The sequence below is a fragment of the Carassius carassius genome, chromosome 6 (genome assembly GCF_963082965.1).
Source record: "Carassius carassius chromosome 6, fCarCar2.1, whole genome shotgun sequence".
Taxonomy (NCBI): Eukaryota; Metazoa; Chordata; class Actinopteri; order Cypriniformes; family Cyprinidae; genus Carassius; species Carassius carassius.
The window spans coordinates 20066514-20088860 of NC_081760.1; the positions used below are offsets into that span (position 1 = coordinate 20066514).

Genomic DNA, 22347 nt, shown 5'->3' on the forward strand with positions numbered 1-22347 from the left:
ACTTATATGACCCCCATTAGTTCGTAGCAGTTAATGAAGATGTATCATATCGATCACAAGTGCAGTATGGAGTACATCAAGGCTCAGTACTAGGGCCGCTTCTCTTCACACTTTATATGTTTCCATTGGGAGATATCATCAGGAAACATGGTGTTAGCTTTCCCTGTATGCTGATGATACTCAGCTCTATATTTCTTCACGGCCCAGTGAAACACACCAATTTGAAAAACTAATGGAATGCATAGTCGATATAAAAAACTGGATGACGAGTAATTTCTTACTGCTAAATTCTGAAAAAACAGAGGTGTTAATTAAAGGACCTAAAAACTCTGCATGTAATAACCTAGAACACTGTCTAAGTCTTGATGGCTGCTCTGTCAATTCTTCGTCATCAGTTTGGAACCTAGGTGTGTTAATTGATCGCAATCTTTCCTTAGAAAGCCACGTTTCTAGCATTTGTAAAACTGATTTTTCCATCTCAAAAATGTATCTAAATTACGGCCTATGCTCTCAATGTCAAATGCAGGAATGTTAATCCATGCATATATGACCTCAAGGTTAGATTATTGTAATGCTTTATTGGGTGGTTGTTCTGCACGCTTAGTAAACAAACTACAACTAGTCCAAAATGCAGCAGCAAGAGTTCTTACTAGAACCAGGAAGTATGACCATATTAGCCCGGTCCTGTCAACACTGCACTGGCTCCCTATCAAACATCGTAAAAATTTTAAAATATTGCTTATTACTTATAAATCCCTGAATGGTTTAACACCTCAGTATTTGAATGAGCTCCTTTTACATTATAATCCTCTACGTCCGCTACATTCTCAAAACTCAATTTGATAATACCTAGAATATCAAAATCAACTGGAACCTTTTCCTATTTGGCGCCTAAACTCTGGAATAACCTACCTAACATTGTTCAGGAGGCAGACACACTCTTGCAGTTTAAATCTAGATTAAAGACCCATCTCTTTAACCTGGCTTACACATAACATACTAATATGCTTTCAATATCCAAATCCGTTAAGGGATTTTTAAGCTGCATTAATTAGGTAAACCGGAACCGGGAACACTTCCCATACCACCCTATGTACTTGCTACATCATTAGAAGAATGGCATCAACGCTAATATTAGTCTGTTTCTCTCTTATTCCGAGGTCACTGTAGCCACCAGATCCAGTCTGTATCCAGATCAGAGGGTCACTGCAGTCACCTGGATCCAGTATGTATCCAGACCAGATGGTGGATCAGTACCTAGAAAGGACCTCTACATCCCTGAAAGACAGCGGAGACCAGGACAACTAGAGCCCCAGATACAGATCCCTTGTATCATCACCCTGATGACCATCAGGACAAGACCACAGGAAACAGATGATTCTTCTGCACAATCTGACTTTGCTGCAGCCTGGAATTGAACTACTGGTTTCGTCTGGTCAGAGGAGAACTGGCCCCCCAACTGAGCCTGGTTTCTCCCAAGGTTTTTTTCTCCATTCTGTCACCGATGGAGTTTTGGTTCCTTGCCGCTGTTGCCTCTGGCACTATTTAAACTGAACAGAGATGACATCACTGAATTCAATGATGGAACTGCCTTTAACTGTCATTTTGCATTATTGACACACTGTTTTGCTAATGAATGTTGTTCAGTTGCTTTGACGCAATGTATTTTGTTTAAAGCGCTATACAAATGGTGACTTGACTTGACTTTAACCACCTAGAACCTCTCAGGAAACGCACAATGAGGCTGGTGTCATGTGAAACCCACAGATTGGCCAGCGATAGGAGCATGAAATGCTGCGATGGCTGCTATGTACACATTGAGTGTGGAAGGGGTAAGACCCTTGTCTAGACGCTCTTGGAGAAATGACAGTATCAGAGATATGTCACATTCAACAGGGTCTTCGTTTCATGCTGAGCACCAGTCGATGAAGACTGACCATTTCTTGGCATAGAGACGTCTTGTAAATGGGGTTCTTGCCTGAGCAATGGTGTGTAGCAGGTCCCTGGGGAGGCTTAGAGGCTCCCATCGAGGGGCCATACATGCAGAGCCCAGACTTCTGGCCGTGGATGCCAGATTGTCCTGTTCGCCTGAGAGGAGGTCCTGCCTCAGGTGGTTCGGCTATGGGGCTTTCGTCGAAAGCCTGATCAGCTACGAGGACCAAACTTGGCTCCTCCAGAGTGGGGCCACCAGGAGGACTCTATGCCTGTCTTCCCTGACTCGTCTGATGACCTGAGGGATCAGAGCGATTGGGGGGAAAGCATAAAGAAAGAGGCTGGGCCAGTTGTGGGCCAGCACATCTATGTCCTTCAACAAATAGGTTGGGCAATGAGAGTTGATTTCTGAGGCGAAGAGATCGACCTCTGCCTTACTGAATATCTCCCAGATTTTGAGAACCGTCTGGGGATCGAGCATCCACTCGTCCGAGGGGACATTGCTCGTGAAAGCATGTCTGCTCCCAGATTCGTCTTGTCAGGTATATGCGTCGCCTTGAGCGACCGCAGCCTGGGTAATGCCCATTCCAAGAGGCGCTTTGCCAGTGCAGAGGCGGCTGGACGAAAGGCCGCCTTGGTGATTTATGTAGGACACCACTGTCATGCTGTCCGCCTGGACTAGGACGTGGTGCCCCTTCAGGATGGCCTGAAAGGATTGAAGGGCTCGTTCTACTGCCAGCATCTCGAGGCAGTTGATATGAAGATGGCTCTCCTCGTGCAACCACGAGCCAAAGGCTGGTCTGCCCTCGCATAGTTCAGAACACGAATTTCCATCCGTCTCAGAGGGGAAAGTGCCTCGTTCATGCACTTCGTGAAAGTGCGGGGAGCTAGGGACAGCCCAAAGGGAAGGACTGTATATTGTAAGCCACACCCTCGAATGCGAATCTCAAGAATCGTCTGTGATGGGGGGCTATCTGGATGTGAAAGTAAGCGTCTTTCAGGTCCAGCGAGAAGAGTGAGATCTGCTTTCCTATGGCGATTTGCTTGCTTATATAGCCATTCGCCCTGCCCATTTTGGCGGGCTTTGGCGCGCTGCATCGCCACTGGTTTAATAAAGTTTACAGATTAAACCAATGGCAGTGCAGTTGCACTGCGTTATTGAAAAAAGGCTTCAGTATCGAGGAAAAATGAGCTTTTCCCCATACGCAATATGAGTGAAGTATCGAAAGGGAAACAAACAGAGATTTTTAACACAGACCGTTGCAGTCTGTCAGTCTTATAATTGATGTGAATGGGAATCACAGCAAAAACATACAATAAAATACAATATAACATATTTCATACAATAAAACTAATAAACCAATAAAATGGAGTGTGTTCTAAAGCAGGCACATGAGGCGTATTCTTCTTGCTTCATGGCAGATCGCAGACATATAAGTGCATTACTGCCACATATCTCTCAAGTGGACCATTGACACTTCCATCAGTTCCACTGATGAAACAAAGTCACCTACAGGGGTGGCAGTGGCTCAGTGGTTCATGTAGGTTGTCTACAAACCGGAAGGTTGGTGGTTCAATCCCCGACTCCACCTGACCAAGTGTTGAGGTGTCCTTGAGCAAGACACCTAACCCCAGCTCCCGACGAGCTGGATGGTGCCTTGAATGACACCGCAGTCGGTGTATGAATGAGTGTGTGAATGGGTGAATGTGAGGCATCTTGTAAAGCGCTTTGGATGGCCATGTGGTCTGTTGAAAGCGCTATATAAATGCAGTCCATTTACCAATTACCATTTACATCTCGGATGCCCTGGGGGTAAGCAAATAAACCGTTTTGCAGACATATAAGTGCATTACTGCCACATATCTCTCAAGTGGACCATTGACACTATCCAAGTTTCACCCATGCATTTTTCACTCCCCAAACCACCTTTCCCTTGAATTTGCCTTGAACTGGCATTTAAGAGGTCTTTGTTCCATTAAAACCTCTGGAAGTTTCATAGCTTAAGACGTCACCCCCATTATAAACTAAGCATTCATTTAATCAAGCTCCAAATATGGCTTGTGGATCCTATAGTGCAAGGTGATGTCCCCATCATTGCAATCCCAGGTCATAGTATAAATAAGTACATAAATGATCAAATACAGCCTTCTAAAACAAAAAACTAAATAGTTTAAATTTTACATTACATTTTTCCTTAAGGCATTTCAAACCACTTTGATGTCTTCAGCACAGTTTACTCAGTGTTTACTCTCTTACCTACTGGTGCAGGTTGTGCTGTCAATGATTGGTTGGAAGAACTTGGAAGAGCTGACTTTTTTGAACTGAGCTTGTTCGTTTGGGTACAGTAGAATTAGTGGAAGGGTAAAGTCAAATGTGATCCTCAAACCGTCCACCATTTCTTTACAGAGCTCATCGCTGTAAAGGGAAAACAAAGAAGGACCTTTTAGCTTAGTAATTAGTAATTGTCTTGTCTCAAACATTATGGCCACCTGATCAAAAACATTCTTTGTACCAGACCTGTATGGTGTACACAAAAAGTAGTTACACTATGTAGTTGTAACTTTCAACTTTAATGTGCTATTTATATTATATATAGTGTAATATCACATGGGCACTAATGCGATATTGCATTTATATATGATAGATCAATGGCACAAGTGTATAAATAAATAAGAAACAACCTTGGAGTGTCTTAAAATATTTGATGTAGAGCAATATCATATGGGCATGAATGTGATATTGCATTTATACATTTACATTACATTTACATTTATTCATTTAGCAGACGATTTTATCCAAAGCGACTTACAAATGAGGACAATGGAAGCAATCAAAAACAACAAAAAGAGCAATGATATATAAGTGCTATAACAAGTCTCAGTTAGGTTAACACAGTACACGTAGCATGGGCTTTATAAATAATAATAAATAAAAAGAAAACAGACAGAATAAAAAAAAGAATAGAGTAAGCTAGTGTTAGAGGTCTTTATACACACACACACACACACACAGTTTATTTATACAAGAGTTTGATAACACAAGTGTAAATAAACAAATAAGAAACAACCACAGAGTGTCTTAAAAACATTTTGTATTCGGAACTAACATGGATTCAAATCTGAAGTTGACAGTTGAGCACAAGCCTCCATTACTAATTTGAAAATGTCACTTTAGAACTAGTAATGATGAACGTTGAGTTGCTTTGCTGAAAGCTTATGGCATACTGTATTAAAAGCTCACTCTAGAGCATGTAGAGCATTATAGAGAGAATTGTAGAGTATTGTAGAGAGAGATGGACTGAGCAAGTGTGATACCTGCCTGACACAGCATTCCATCTTCAGATCAATACGTTAATTTTAATGTCTGCCGAAGAAAACAATATCTTTGTCGCACTTTCCGTTCATCTGTTAAGGATGATTTACGATGAATGCACTGCTCAGTGCATGATGAACGTAGCTCGAGGCGCACTCCGTAGAAATTTAACAGGTGGCCCTATCGAGCCATTTTGCCACACCCACTTCTGAAACCTATATCAGTTTTGGAGCATGTTTAGGCCCTCAAAAATGCGACTCATTTCGTAGAAGAAGAAGAATTAAAGCTGCAAGCAGCGATGAAAGGGCCCTCGCACTCGGGCTCAACACCACCCGGTGCCCATAGGAGGAGCACTTAACGTTGGGCCATATGCATATAAAATAGTAAATATTTGTGCCACATTTCCTGCTGCCAACAGGTGGCGCTATGATTATAACTGAATATTGACATGTAAATGTCTTCAGGCCAGGACTCTTACCAAACATGCAAAGTTTCTGGCAGATCAGACAAGTCATGTTTAAGTTAGTATAAAATAAGTAATTTTCTGTTGCCAGCAGGCGGCGCTATACTTATAATTAAATATTGGCCTTTAGTTGTGTTCAGGCCAGTACTCTTATAAAACATGTGATGTTTGGGTCAGATTGGGAATTGTATGCATGAGTTACAAACACTTCCTGTTTTATAGTATTATTAGCATCATTTTGCACATACTAAGTGTTGCTAGAATGTTTGAAAATATTTATAGCATGATTAGCACACAATGGCATATTTTACTGTGTTGCAAATAGTGCATAAAAGTGTTAAAACTGAAACTTCCTGTTGCCAACAGGTGGCGCTATGACTATAACCGAATATGGGCATGTTGATTTATTTAGGACAGGACCCTTGTCAAACGTGTGAAGTTTGGGGCAGATCGGACATTGCTTGCCTGAGTCACAGCATCTTCCTTTTTCACTGCATTAGTAGCTTGCATCACTTAGCTAAGTGCTGCTAGCATGTTTTAGTAGGCTTCTAGAAGGTTGCCAGCCTATTTAACACTTCTTGATGCTTTTTATTATTTTGCAAGGAGTCCATAACAGTTTTAAAAATGCCACTTCCTATTACCAGCAGGTGGCGCTATGACTATAACTGAATTTGGTCATGGGTGTTTGTTCAGAACAGAACACATATCACACGTGTGAAGTTTGGGGAAGATTGGACATTGCTTGCCTGAGTTACAGCAACTTCCTTTTTCACTACATTATTAGCATGCTTTAACACTTAGCTAAGTGTTGCTAGCATGTTTTAGTATGCTTCTAGAATGTTGCCAGCCTATTAAATACTTATTGTTGCTTTTTATTATTTTGTAAGGAGTCCATAACAGTATTAGACATGCCACTTCCTGTTGCCATTAGGTGGCGCTATGACTAGAATCGAATAAGGGCATATTTATGTGTTCAGGGCAGGACTCTCATCAAACTTGTTCAATTTGGGGCAGATTGGACACTGTATGCCTGAATTACAGTAACTTCCTGATTCACTGCAGTAATATGATGTTTTTAGCATTTAGCCAAGTGTTGCTAACATGTTTAAGTATGTTTCTAGCATGCTACCAGTGTATTTATCACATGCTGGCACTTTTTAATATGTTGCTAGGACTCCATAACATTGTTAGTGAAAGTGAAAGTGAAAGTGAAGTGACATTCAGCCAAGTATGGTGACCCATACTCAGAATTTGTGCTCTGCATTTAACCCATCCGAAATGCACACACACAGAGCAGTGAACACACACACACACTGTGAGCACACACCCGGAGCAGTGGGCAGCCATTTATGCTGCGGCGCCCGGGGAGCAGTTGGGGGTTCGATGCCTTGCTCAAGGGCACCTAAGTCGTGGTATTGAAGGTGGAGAGAGAACTGTACATGCACTCCCCCCACCCACAATTCCTGCCGGACCGGGACTCGAACTCACAACCTTTCGATTGGGAATCCGACTCTCTAACCATTAGGCCACGACTTCCCAAATGTTACACATGCTAGGAGTCCATAAGAGTGTTACACATGACACTTCATGTTACCAGTAGATGGCGCTATGACTTTAACAGAGTACGTGCATGTTGATGTGTTCAGTACAGGACTCTTGTCAAATGTCTGAAGTTTGCGGCAGATCAGACGTTGCTAGCCTGAGTTACAGCAACTTCCTTATTCAATGCATTAGTTGCATTCTTTGACACTTAGCTAAATGTTGATATCATGTTTTATTATGTTTCTAGAATTTTGCCAGCCTATTTAACTCTTTTTGACACGTTTTAATTTGTCCCTAGGAATCCATAACAGTGTTAACATTGTCACTTCCTGTTACCAGCAGGTGGCGCTATGTCTATAACTGAATTTGGTCATGAGTGTTTGTTTGGAACAAAACACCTATCACACATGTGAAGTTTGGGTAAGATCAGACATTGCTTGCCTTAGTTACAGTAACTTCCTTTTTCACTGGTTAAGTAGAATGCTTTAACACTTAGCTAAGTGTTGCTAGCATGTTTTATTATGTTTCTAGCATGTTGCCAGCCTATTTAACACTTTTTGACACTTTTTAATTTGTTCCTAGGAGTCCATAACAGTGTTAACATTTTCATTTCCTGTTACCAGCAGGTGGCGCTATGACTATAACCGAATTTGGTCATGGGTGTTTCTTCAGAACAGAACACCTATCACACGTGTGAAGTTTGCGGAAGATCAGACATTGCTTGCCTGAGTTACAGCAACTTCCTTTTTCACTACATTATTAGCATGCTTTAGCACTTAGCTAAGTGTTGCTAGCATGTATTAGTATGTATCTAGTATGTTGCCAGCCTATTTAACACTTTTTGACACTTTTTAATATGTTCCTAGGAGTCTGTAATAGTGTTAACCATGTCACTTCCTGTTACCAGCAGGTGGCACTATGACTATAACCGAATTTGGTCATGGGTGTTTGTTCAGAACAGAACACCTATCACACGTGTGAAGTTTGCGGAAGATCGGACATTGCTTGCCTGAGTTACAGCAACTTCCTTTTTCACTACATTAGTAGCGTGCTTTAGCACTTAGCTAAGCGTTGCTAGCATTTATTAGTATATATCTAGTATGTTGCCAGCCTATTTAACACTTGTTGATGCTTTTTAATATGTTCCTAGGTGTCCATAGCAGTGTTAACCTTGTCACTTCCTGTTACCAGCAGGTGGCGCTATGACTATAACTGAATTTGGTCATGGGTGTTTGTTCAGGACAGAACACCTATCACATGTGTGAAGTTTGGGGAAGATCGGACATTGCATGCCTGAGTTACAGCAACAGTCTGTTTCACGGCGAAACATCAAACTTTGTCAGGCCGCCAGGGACACACCCCTTGACGAAAACTCAAAACCTTCGCAATTTAACATCACAAAGGACTTATGATGACCCTCACCAAATTTTAAGATAATCCGATTAAAACTGTAGGAGGAGTTCGTCAAAGTACGAGGCATGGAAATGGAAAAAACTGCACAAAAATCATACAGGAAATTCAAAATAACTTACTTCCTGTTGGGTTTTGGATTATGTACAAAGAGACTTTTTTGTAGGTAATGGTGTTTTACATGTGTGTACCGATTTTCATGAATGTACGTGAAACACAGCTCGAGGCGCACTCCGTTGAAATTTAACAGGTGGCGCTATCGAGCCATGTTGCCACACCCACTTCTGAAACCTATATCAGATGTAAATTTTCGCCAGTCCTGATGCGTGTGCAAAGTTTCGTGAGTTTTGGAGCATGTTTAGGCCCTCAAAAATGCACTTCATTACGGAGAAGAAGAAGAAGAAGAAGAATTAAAGCTGCAAGCAGCGATGAAAGGGCCCTCGCACTCGGGCTCACCACCACCCGGTGCCCATAGGAGGAACAGTGAACATTGGGCCATATGCTTATAAAATAGTAAATATTTGTGCCACATTTCCTGCTGCCAACAAGTGGCGCTATGATTATAACTGAATATTGACATGTAAATTTCTTCAGGCCAGGACTCTTACCAAACATGCAAAGTTTCGGGCAGATCAGACAATTCATGTTTAAGTTATTATAAAATAATTCATTTCCTGTTACCAGCAGGTGGCGCTATACTTAGAATTGAATATTGGCCTTTAGTTGTGTTCAGGCCAGTACTCTTATAAAACATGTGATGTTTGGGTAAAATGGGGAATTGTATGCATGAGTTACAACAACTTCCTGTTTTATAGTATTAATAGCATCGTTTTGCACATACTAAGTGTTGCTAGAATGTTTGAAAATATTTCTAGCATGATTAGCACACAATGGCATATTTTACTGTGTTGCAAATAGTGCATAAAAGTGATAAAATGACCCTTCCCGTTGCCAGCAGGTGGCGCTATGACTATAACCGAATATGGGCATGTTGATTTATTTATGACAGGACCCTGGTCAAACGTGTGAAGTTTGGGGCAGATCGGACATTGCTTGCCTGAGTTACAGCATCTTCCTTTTTCACTGCATTAGTAGCATGCTTTAGCACTTAGCTAAGTGTTGCTAGCATGTTTTAGTATGCTTCAAGAAGGTTGCCAGCATATTTAACCCTTTTTGACACATTTTAATTTGTTCCTAGGAGTCCATAACAGCGTTAACCTTGTCACTTCCTGTTACCAGCAGGTGGCGCTATGACTATAAATGAATTTGGCCATGGGTGTTTGTTCAGGACAGAACACCTATCACTCGTGTGAAGTTTGGGGAAGATCGGACATTGCTTGCCTTAATTACAGCAACTTCCTTTTTCACTGCCTTAGTAGAATGCTTTAACACTCAGCTAAATGTTGCTAGCATGTATTAGCATGCTTATAAAATTTTGCCAGCCTATTTAACCCTTGTTGATACCTTTTATTATTTTGCAAGGAGTCCATAACAGTGTTAAACATGCCACTTCCTGTTGCCAGCAGGTGGCACTATGAATATAATCAAATATGGGCATGTTGACGTTTTCAGGACAGGACTCTTGTCTAACGTTTGAAGTTTGAGGCAGATCGGACATTGCGTGCATTAGTTACAGCAAATTCCTTTTTCACTGCATCACTAGCATGCTTTAGCATTTAGCTAAGTGTTGCTAGCATGTATTGGTATGTTTCTAGCATGTTGCCAGCCTTTTTAACACTTGTTGACACTTTTTAATATGTTCCTAGGAGTCCATAACATGTAACTTCCTGTTACCAGCAAGTGGCGCTATGACTATTACTGAATTTGGTCATGGGTGTTTGTTCAGGACAGAACACCCATCACACGTGTGAAGTTTGGGGACAGATTGGACATTGCTTGCCTGATTTACAGCAACTTCCTGTTTCACTGCAATAATATGATGCTTTAGCCCTGATAATTGTTGCTAGCATGTATTAGTAGGTTACTAGCATGTTGCCAGCTTATTTAACACTTGTTGACACTTTTTAATATGTTCCTAGGAGTCCATAACAATGTTAACCATGTAACTTCCTGTTACCAGCAGGTGGCGCTGGTAATGTGTGTTTTCTTTCCGTGTTTTTTCTTGACTTCTCCTACTCAAACTGTCTGGCAGGTAGTTGATTGCACCCAGCTGTACCTGCCTACCAATCAAGAGTGAGTCCGAATAAAAGCAGAGCTCCAGCTACCAGAGAAGAGAGAACGTTTCCCCAAGAGCTTTCTCCAGAGCGTTGCCTGTGTTCTGCCCAGCTTGTTGTCTCAGTTGGTGGTTGTTGAGCTGCTTAGTGTTCTGCTTTGGTATTGCAGTAGTTTTGTTTCTTTATTTATTGTGATATTCTTTAATACTTACCTTTTGTTTTCTTAGTTTAAGAGATTTGTATTGTCCTTCACTTTTTGGTTTGTTGCTTAGTTGGTAGCTGCTAGTATTAACATCTCTCTTAGTGGCTACTTTAATATTTGCCTACTTGTGTTTTGTTCACTATTTTTGATTTGGAAGCTGTAGGGAGGTGGATGCCATTTCTGTTTAACCCTGTTTTCTCCTGTTTTTGGGCTAGGAAGGGAGCTAGGGTATAAACCTGTTATTTGTCTGTCTTTTTCTTTGTTAGTATAGTTATAGGTCACTAATTCCAGTTAGCTTGTTTTGTTTGTTGTTTTGGCCTTATCCTCTCCTGAAGTTAATGCTTCCTTTCTTTTATTGTACGTGTTCCACGAGCTGTAAAATAATAAAATCTTTTTCTGGACAACTTGTGGCTTGTGGTGCTTTGGCAGGACTCAGAGCAACGTTCTTTAAAATATTTTACTTTTGTTGCGTCCACATTTACCCCTAGACATATGTGGGACGTAACAATTGGGGGCTCGTCCATTCGTTCAACTTTTTCGTGGAACATATTAGTTCATTTCTCTTAACCTAAATTTTTTGGGTGTCGTAAGTTTTTCAGCAGCTTCGAACTTGTGTGGGTGAGAAAGTGTATACTTTATAATTTGAATAATGGAATTTGATTTGGTTAAGTTTACTTTGTCTCCGACAGTGGAAGAGTTTGACAGGTGTAGAAAAAAAGATCTGATTGTGATTGCAGAGTTTTTTAATATTCCTGTCAGCAAGGAGGCAAAGAAACAACGTATAAAAGATGAGTTGTACCGAAAGCTTGTTCAAGAAGGTATTTTGCCAGTAGATTCTAACGTGGGTAGGGAAGCTACGGTAGAACAGTCAATTTCTCCTAGTAAAGGTGGCGATGCAAGTTCTGATCCTTTGACTGCACTTCGTTTAAAAGAATTAGAGCTTGAGCTCAAGAAGCAGGAGTATGAAACTCAGCGGTTAAAGTTGAGAGCTCTAGAAATTGAGGCAGATTGAGATATTAAGCTTCGAAAGTTGGATCTCAAAGCCCAGACTCTTCATAATAGGCCGACTCCTTTGCCTAGGTCTCGTCCTCCCTCAGACAGTGCTTTTGCACCAGTAGAAACGGCGTTTGATGTGAGTAGGTAGGAGATAGGAGATTGGTCCCTCCCTTTCGTGAAGGTGAAGTGGATGCGTACTTCGTAGCATTTGAGCGTATTGCCACAAAATTGAACTGGCCAAAGGATTTGTGGGGGCTTTTGGTGCAGAGCAATATTGCTGGCAAAGCTCAAGAGGCATGTGCGGCATTGCCAGTTGAGAGTTCATTAGATTATGATGCTGTTAAATCCGCTGTGCTCCGTGCCTATGAATTAGTCCCTGAAGCGTACAGGCAGAAGTTTAGGCTGTGTTCGCAGCTGCCGAACCAAACTTTTACTGAGTTCGCAAGAGTAAAGCGGGTACTATTTGAGAAGTTGTGCTTCGCAAGCAGGGTCATGGCTTTTGAAGAACTTCAGGAACTTTTGTTGCTGGAGGATTTCAAGAGTTGTGTTCCTGAGGGCGTCGTAGTTCATATGAATGAACAAAAAGTGAGTAAGCTTGCTGAGGCGGCAGTTTTGGCAGACGAGTATGTGCTTACGCACAGAACTGTTTTTCCTTCTATGCGTTCTGTTAAAACCTTCCCCTCTGAGGAGAAATTCGCTAAGAATTTGTCTGTGGCTAACCCTGTTAAACCGATTTCGCAAGGCTCCAGGAAAATCGAGGATAAGCGGGTATGTTTTTACTGTCTTGATCCAGGGCATCTTATTTCAAACTGCAAAGCCTGGAAACAGAAAAACTCTGCTAAATATAAAAACGTAGCATTCGTTAATGCTGTTCCTCAGAGTTCTGTAAGTTTACAATTTGGCCCGAGTACTTTCAGTCCATTTGTAATGAAGAGCTCGGTAGCTCTTTCTGAAGACTCTGACTTTAGGCCAATCCTGATGCTTAGAGATACAGGAGCAGCGCAGTCCTTAATTTTAGACAACGTGCTTCCATTCTCCGCTGATTCTTACACTGGTTCTAGTGTACTAGTCCGTGGGATTGAATTGGGCTGCATCTCACTTCCGCTGCATAGTATTTATTTAAAGTCTGATCTTGTTTCTGGTTGCGTGAACATTGGTGTGCGATCACAACTGCCCGTTGAAGGGGTAAGCATGATTTTAGGAAATGATTTAGCTGGTGGCAAAGTCTTTCCTTCTCCAATTGTGTCTGAAGATCCTGATTGGTGTGCTCAAAACAGCCTAATGCAGCATTCTACTACTTTTCCAGCATGCGCAGTAACTCGTGCTCAATCACAGAAGTTTGAAAATGTGATCGATATATCGGATTCCTTTCTGTCTTCGCCACAGACTGTAGAGAGTGAGCTCTATATGAGTCCTGTTTCGTCAGAATTAAGTGGCATGAGTAGTGAAGGTAAACTCCCTTTAAAAGTGAATAGAACCCAGTTAGCTACTGAACAATGTTCTGATCCGTCACTTGCTACATGTATTGGTGGTACTGTGGACAAGGCTGTAATTCCTCAGATAACAGTTGGGTATTTTTGGGATGATGATGTTCTCATGCGTTGGTGGAGACCACGCCACAGATGCAGAATTTTTGACCGTGTTTCAAATTGTGTTACCTGAGGCATACCGTAATCAGATTTTGAAATTGGCCCATGAACATGTGTGTTCAGGACACTTGGGTGTCACAAAGACATATCATCGAATTGCCAGACATTTTTTTTGGCCGGGCATGAAAACTGCTATGTCTAGGTTCGTACGCTCATGTCACATCTGTCAGTTAGGTGGAAAGCCCAATCAAACAATTCCACTTGCTCCACTACAGCCCATCCCAGTTTTTGGAGAACCGTTTGAGAGGCTTATTATTGACTGCGTAGGCCCATTGCTTAAAGCTAAAACTGGACACCAATACCTTTTAACAATTATGTGTGCTAGTACTCGTTACCCTGAAGCTGTTCCTTTGCGGAATATCAAAGCTAAAACTGTAGCCCGTGAGCTCATCAAGTTCTGTTCAGTTTTTGGCTTGCCAAGAGTCATCCAAAGTGACCAGGGGTCCAATATCACCTCTAAATTATTTAAGGAGATAACGAAAGAGTTGGGCGTAGAGCACCAGTTGTCCACTGCATATCATCCAGAGACACAGGGAGCTCTGGAGCGGTTCCACCAAACCCTGAAGTCTCTTCTGCGTACATACTGCACTGAGACTGGTAAAGATTGGGTGGAGGGTTTGCCATTTTTGATGTTTGCTGTGACAGGAACCGTTCAAAAATCCCTGGGATTTAGCCCTGCTGAGCTGGTTTTTGGCCACTCAGTTCGCGGCCCATTAAAACTTCTAAGTGAGCAGTTTCTAACTAAGGAATCTCCTTGTAAGTCTGTGCTAGACTATGTGAGTACTGTACGGGAGCATCTACACAAAGCGTGGGAGTTAGCTAGAGTTCATCTTGCTGAAACCCAGTCCAAAATGAAACTTCGCTACGACAAGGGTAGTCTTCAGCGTAATTTCCAGCCTGGTGATGAGGTCTTAACACTGCTTCCTCTGCCTGGTTCACCCCTGCAGGCAAGATTTTCTGGACCTTATCAGATTGAGAAGAAGTTGAATGACACAAATTATGTAGTTTCTACTCCCGATCGTAAGCTTAAGACTCGTGTGTGCCACATTAATATGCTTAAGGCTTACATTAGTAGAGATGGTGTCAAGTCTCAGCATGATCCTCTTGACCCTCTTCCTGTTGTTGCTAACACTGCTGTTAACTTGTCTTCTGTGTACTCTCCTGATTTAGATGGTCTTTGGAGTAAAGATGCCACTGCTTCATGTGATATCCTGTCTAACTCTGCCCTCTTGCCTAACTTGCAGTCACATCTATCTTATCTGTCTGCCCCCCAGTGTGATCGTGTGGTCCAACTAATTGAAAAGTATCATATGCTGTTTAATGATGTACTATCACAAACTTACGTGGTCACTCATGACATTGATGTTGGTGAATGCAGGCCTATCAAACAGCATCCCTACCGTGCAAATCCCAATAAGCGTCAGGTTATGAAGACAGAGGTAGAATATTTGTTGACTCACGGCTTTGCAGTGCCAAGTCAAAGTCCGTGGAGTTCACCATGTTTGCTCGTACCCAAACCTGACGGCTCGTGGCGATTTTGTACTGATTTTAGGAAGGTGAATTCTGTAACTAAGCCTGATTCCTTTCCTCTTCCTCGAATTGAGGACTGTGTTGACCGGGTGGGGTCGGCTAACTTTGTTACCAAGCTAGACTTATTAAAAGGATACTGGCAAGTTCCTCTCAACCCCCGTGCCTCGGAAATCTCAGCGTTTGTGACCCCTGATTGTTTCCTACAGTATAAATCTATGGCGTTTGGCATGCGAAATGCACCGGCAACATTCCAGCGGTTGATGCTGAAGGTACTGTCTGCTGTGAAGTCTATCTAGACGACATCGTTGTCTACTCTGCAACGTGGAAGGAACATGTTCAGAGTCTTGAGTTGGTGTTCAAACGATTGCTGGAAGCCAAGCTTACCTTAAACTTAGCTAAGTGTGAATTTGCTAAGGCAAGAGTGACCTACCTCGGCAAATTAGTTGGCCAGGGCCAAGTGAGGCCTGTGCAAGCTAAGATACAGGCTATAATAGATTTCCCACAGCCAAGTAACAAGCGGGAGCTGCGCCGTTTTCTAGGGATGACAGGGTACTACCGTGGCATTTGTAAGAACTTTGTCACTGTTGTCACACCCTTAACTGATCTCCTTAAAGCAGAACAGAAGTTTGTGTGGAATGCTGAGTGTGAAGCTGCATTTTATTCTGCTAAAGATCTGTTATGTCATGCTCCTGTGTTGTCTGCTCCGAATTTTGATTTGCCTTTTAAGCTACAGGTGGATGCTAGCGGCGTGGGTGCAAGATGACAAAGCGGGAATTGAACATCCAGTATGCTACTTCTCGAAGAAATTCACCAGGTGCCAAAGAAATTACAGTACCATCGAAAAGGAAGCTCTCGCCTTGTTGTTGGCACTGCAAAATATTGAGGTCTACGTGGGTAACGGTAATATGGGCCCTATTATTGTATACACTGACCACAACCCTCTCATCTTCCTGTCTCGGATGGCAAACTCAAACCAGAGATTAATGAGATGGTCTCTTATGCTGCAAGAGTTTGTTCTTGATATAAAGTATAAAAAAGGAGTGGAGAATGTAGTAGCAGATGCTTTATCAAGAGCTCATATTGAGGACTGAACCGCTCCATCACTTTTTAGTTTGTTGCTTAGTTGGTAGCTGCTAGTATTAACATCTCTCTTAGTGGCTACTTTAATATTTGCCTACTTGTGTTTTGTTCACTATTTTTGATTTGGAAGCTGTAGGGAGGTGGATGCCATTTCTGTTTAACCCTGTTTTCTCCTGTTTTGGGGCTAGGAAGGGAGCTAGGGTATAAACCTGTTATTTGTCTCTCTTTTTCTTTGTTAGTATAGTTATAGGTCACTAATTCCAGTTAGCTTGTTTTGTTTGTTGTTTTGGCCTTATCCTCTCCTGAAGTTAATGCTTCCTTTCTTTTATTGTACGTGTTCCACGAGCTGCAAAATAATAAAATCTTTTTTCTGGACAACTTGTGGCTTGTGGTGCTGTGGCAGGACTCAGAGCAACGTTCTTTAAAATATTTTACTTTTGTTGCGTCCACATTTACCCTTAGACATATGTGGGACGTAACAGTTTGTTCAGGACAGAACACCCATCACACGTGTGAAGTTTGGGGACAGATTGGACATTGCTTGCCTGATTTACAGCAACTTCCTGTTTCACTGCAATAATATGATGCTTTAGCACTTAGCTAATTGTTGCTAGCATGTATTAGTAGGTTACTAGCATGTTGCCAGCTTATTTAACACTTGTTGGCACTTTTTAATATGTTCCTAGGAGTCCATAACTGTGTTAACCATGACACTTCCTGTTACCAGCAGGTGGCGCTATGACTATAACTGCATTTGGTCATGGGTGTTTGTTCAGGACAGAACACCCATAACACGTGTGAAGTTTGGGGCAGATCTGACATTGCTTGCCTGAGTTACAGCAACTTCCTGTTTCACTGCATTAGTAGCATGCTTTAGCACTTAGCTAAATGTTGTTAGCATGTATTAGCATGCTTATAAAATTTTGCCAGCCTATTTAAACCTTGTTGATGCCTTTTATTATTTTGCAAGGAGTCCATAACTGTGTTAACCATGTCACTTCATGTTACCAGCAGGTGGCGCTATGACTATAACTGAATTTGGTCATGGGTGTTTGTTCAGGACAGAACACCCATCACACGTGTGAAGTTTGGGGCAGATCGGACATTGCTTGCCTGAGTTACAGCAACTTCCTGTTTCATTGCATTAGTAGCATGCTTTAGCACATAGCTAAATGTTGCTAGCATGTATTAGCATGCTTATAAAATTTTGCCAGCCTATTTAACCCTTGTTGATGCCTTTTATTATTTTGCAAGGAGTCCATAACAGTGTTAAACATGCCATTTCCTGTTGCCAGCAGGTGGCACTATGAATATAATCAAATATGGGCATGTTGATGTGTTCAAGACAGGACTCTTGTCAAACGTTTGAAGTTTGAGGCAGATCGGACATTGCTTGCATTAGTTACAGCAAATTCCTTTTTCACTGCATCACTAGCATGCTTTAGCATTTAGCTAAGTGTTGCTAGCATGTATTGGTATGTTTCTAGCATGTTGCCAGCCTTTTTAACACTTGTTGACACTTTTTAATATGTTCCTAGGAATCCATAACAGTGTTAACCATGTAACTTCCTGTTACCAGCAGGTGGCGCTATGACTATTACTGAATTTGGTCATGGGTGTTTGTTCAGGACAGAACACCCATCACACGTGTGAAGTTTGGGGACAGATTGGACATTGCTTGCCCGATTTACAGCAACTTCCTGTTTCACTGCAATAATATTATGCTTTAGTACTTAGCTAATTGTTGCTAGCATGTATTAGTAGGTTACTAGCATGTTGCCAGCTTATTTAACACTTGTTGGCACTTTTTAATATGTTCCTAGGAGTCTATAACAATGTTAACCATGTAACTTCCTGTTACCAGCAGGTGGCGCTATGACTATTACTGAATTTGGTCATGGGTGTTTGTTCAGGACAGAACACCCATCACACGTGTGAAGTTTGGGGCAGATCGGACATTGCTTGCCTGAGTTACAGCAACTTCCTGTTTCACGGGAAACATCAAACTTTGTCAGGCCGCCAGGGACACACTCCTTGATGAAAACTCAAAAGCTTCGCAATTTAACGTCACAAAGGTCTTATGATGACCCTCACCAAATTTGAAGATAATCCGATTAAAACTGTAGGAGGAGTTCGTCAAAGTACGAGGCATGGAAACGGCAAAAACTGCACAAAAATCGTTTTGCCACACCCACTTCTGAAACCTATATCAGATGTAAATTTTCGCCGGTCCTGATGCGTGTGCAAAGTTTCGTGAGTTTTGGAGCATGTTTAGGCCTTAAAAAATGCGCTTCATTACGGAGAAGAAGAAGAAGAAGAAGAAGAAGAAGAAGAATTAAAGCTGCAAGCAGCGATGAAAGGGCCCTCGCACTCGGGCTCACCACCACCCGGTGCCCATAGGAGGAACAGTGAACGTTGGGCCATATGCTTATAAAATAGTAAATATTTGTGGCACATTTCCTGCTGCCAACAGGTGGCGCTATGATTATAACAGAATATTGACATGTAAATATCTTCAGGCCAGGACTCTTACCAAACATGCAAAGTTTCGGGCAGATCAGACAAGTCATGTTTAAGTTAGTATAAAATAATTCATTTCCTGTTGCCAGCAGGCGGCGCTATACTTAGAATTGAATATTGGCCTTTAGTTGTGTTCAGGCCAGTACTCTTATAAAACATGTGATGTTTGGGTAAGATTGGGAATTGTATGCATGAGTTACAAACACTTCCTGTTTTATAGTATTATTAGCATCATTTTGCACATACTAAGTGTTGCTAGAATGTTTGAAAATATTTATAGCATGATTAGCACACAATGGCATATTTTACTGTGTTGCAAATAGTGCATAAAAGTGTTAAAACTGAAACTTCCTGTTGCCAGCAGGTGGCGCTATGACTATAACCGAATATGGGCATGTTGATTTATTTAGGACAGGACCCTTGTCAAACGTGTGAAGTTTGGGGCAGATCGGACATTGCTTGCCTGAGTCACAGCATCTTCCTTTTTCACTGCATTAGTAGCTTGCTTTAGCACTTAGCTAAGTGTTGCTAGCATGTTTTAGTATGCTTCTAGAAGGTTGCCAGCCTATTTAACACTTCTTGATGCTTTTTATTATTTTGCAAGGAGTCCATAACAGTTTTAAAAATGCCACTTCCTGTTGCCAACAGGTGGCACTATCATCGAATACGGGCATGTTGATGTGTTCAGGACAGGACTCTTATCAAACTTGTTCAATTTGGGGCATATTGGACACTGTATGCCTGAATTACACTAACTTCCTAATTAACTGCAGTAATATGATGCTTTAGCATTTAGCTAAGTGTTGCTAACATGTTTCAGTATGTTTCTAGCATGCTGCCAGTGTATTTTTCACATGCTGGCACTTTTTAATATGTTGCAAGGACTCCATAACATTGTTACACATGCTAGGAGTCCATAACAGTGTTACACATGACACTTCCTGTTGCCAGTAGATGGTGCTATGACTATAACGGAGTACGGGCATGTTGATGTGTTCAGTACAGGACTCTTGTCAAATGTCCTGAGTTTGGGGCAGATCGGACATTGCTAGCCTGAGTTACAGCAACTTCCTTATTCAATGCATTAGTTGCATGCTTTGACACTTAGCTAAATGTTGATAGCATGTTTTATTATGTTTCTAGAATTTTGCCAGCCTATTTAACTCTTTTTGACACGTTTTAATTTGTCCCTAGGAGTCCATAAAAGTGTTAGCATTGTCACTTCCTGTTACCAGCAGGTGGCGCTATGGCTATAACTGAATTTGGTCATGGGTGTTTGTTCAGAACAGAACACCTATCACACGTGTGAAGTTTGAGGAAGATCGGACATTGCTTGCCTGAGTTACAGCAACTTCCTTTTTCATTACATTAGTAGCATGCTTTAGCACTTAGCTAAGTGTTGCTAGCATGTATTAGTATGTATCTAGTATGTTGCCAGCCTATTTAACACTTGTTGATGATTATGAAACATGTTCCTAGGAGTCCATAACTGTGTTAACCTTGTCACTTCCTGTTACCAGCAGGTGGCGCTATGACTATAACTGAAAATGGTCATGGGTGTTTGTTCAGGACAGAACACCTATCACACGTGTGAAGTTTGGGGAAGATTGGACATTGCTTGCCTGAGTTACAGCAACTTCCTTTTTCACTACATTATTAGCATGCTTTAACACTTAGCTAAGTGATGCTGGCATGTTTTAGTTTGCTTCTAGAATGTTGCCAGCCTATTAAATACTTATTGTTGCTTTTTATTATTTTGTAAGGAGTCCATAACAGTATTAGACATGCCACTTCCTGTTGCCATTAGGAGGCGCTATGACTAGAATCGAGTACGGGCATGTTTATGTGTTCAGGGCAGGACTCTCATCAAACTTGTTTAATTTGGGGCAGATTGGACACTGTGTGCCTGAATTACAGTAACTTCCTGATTCACTGCAGTAATATGATGCTTTAGCATTTAGCCAAGTGTTGCTAACATGTTTAAGTATGTTTCTAGCATGCTACCAGTGTATTTATCACTTGTTGGCACTTTTAATATGTTGCTAGGACTCCATAACATTGTTACACATGCTAGGAGTCCATAAGAGTGTTACACATGACACTTCATGTTGCCAGTAGATGGCGCTATGACTATAACTGAGTGCGGCCATGTTGATGTGTTCAGTACAGGACTCTTGTCAAATGTCTGAAGTTTGCGGCAGATCGGACGTTGCTAGCCTGAGTTACAGCAACTTCCTTATTCAATGCATTAGTTGCATTCTTTGACACTTAGCTAAATGTTGATAGCATGTTTTATGTTTCTAGAATTTTGCCAGCCTATTTAACACTATTTGACACTTTTTAATTTGTTCCTAGGGGTCCATAACAGTGTTAACATTTTCATTTCCTGTTACCAGCAGGTGGCGCTATGACTATGACTGAATTTGGTCATGGGTGTTTGTTTGGAAAAGAACACCTATTACACAAGTGAAGTTCGGGGAAGATCGGACATTGCTTGCCTGAGTTACAGCAACTTCCTTTTTCACTACATTATTAGCATGCTTTAACACTTAGCTAAGTGATGCTAGCATGTTTTATTATGTTTCTAGCATGTTGCCAGCCTATTTAACACTTTTTGACACTTTTTAATTTGTTCCTAGGAGTCTGTAATAGTGTTAACCATGTCGTTCCTGTTACCAGCAGGTGGCGCTATGACTATAACTGAATTTGGTCATGGGTGTTTGTTCAGAACAGAACACCTATCACACGTGTGACGTTTGGGGAAGATCTGATATTGCTTGCCTGAGTTACAGCAACTTCCTTTTTCACTGCCTTAGTAGAATGCTTTAACACTTAGCTAAGTGTTGCTAGCGTGTTTTATTATGTTTCTAGCATGTTGCCAGCCTATTTAACACTTTTTGACACTTTTTAATTTGTTCCTAGGAGTCCATAACAGTGTTAGCCTTGTCACTTCCTGTTACCAGCAGGTGGCGCTATGACTATAACTGAATTTGGTCATGGGTGTTTGTTCAGAACAGAACACCTATCACACATGTGAAGTTTGGCGAAGATCGGACATTGCTTGCCTGAGTTACAGCAACTTCCTTTTTCACTACATTAGTAGCGTGCTTTAGCACTTAGCTAAGGGATGCTAGCATGTATTAGTATGTATCTAGTATGTTGCCAGCCTATTTAACACTTGTTGATGCTTTTTAATATGTTCCTAGGAGTCCATAACAGTGTTAACCTTGTCACTACCTGTTACCAGCAGGTGGCGCTATGACTATAACTGAATTTGGTCATGGGTGTTTGTTCAGGACAGAACACCTATCACATGTGTAAAGTTTGGGGAAGATCGGACATTGCATGCCTGAGTTACAGCAACTTCCTGTTTCACGGTGAAACAAACTTTGTCAGGCCGCCAGGGACACACCCCTTGACGAAAACTCAAAACCTTCGCAATTTAACATCACAAAGGTCTTATGATGACCCTCACCAAATTTTAAGATAATCCGATTAAAACTGTAGGAGTTCGTCAAAGTACGAGGCATGGAAAT

General features: G+C 41.6%; 1 protein-coding gene across 1 annotated transcript in view; it reads right to left on the reverse strand.

Moving 5' to 3' along the window:
• The window catches only part of LOC132142475 (male-specific lethal 3 homolog), a 162993-nt gene that overhangs the window by 87292 nt on the left and 53354 nt on the right, over positions 1-22347 (reverse strand). The window contains exon 8 of the mRNA XM_059552368.1: positions 4190-4348. Within this exon, the coding sequence (XP_059408351.1) occupies positions 4190-4348 (159 nt within the window). The remainder of the gene's footprint in view (positions 1-4189; positions 4349-22347) is intronic.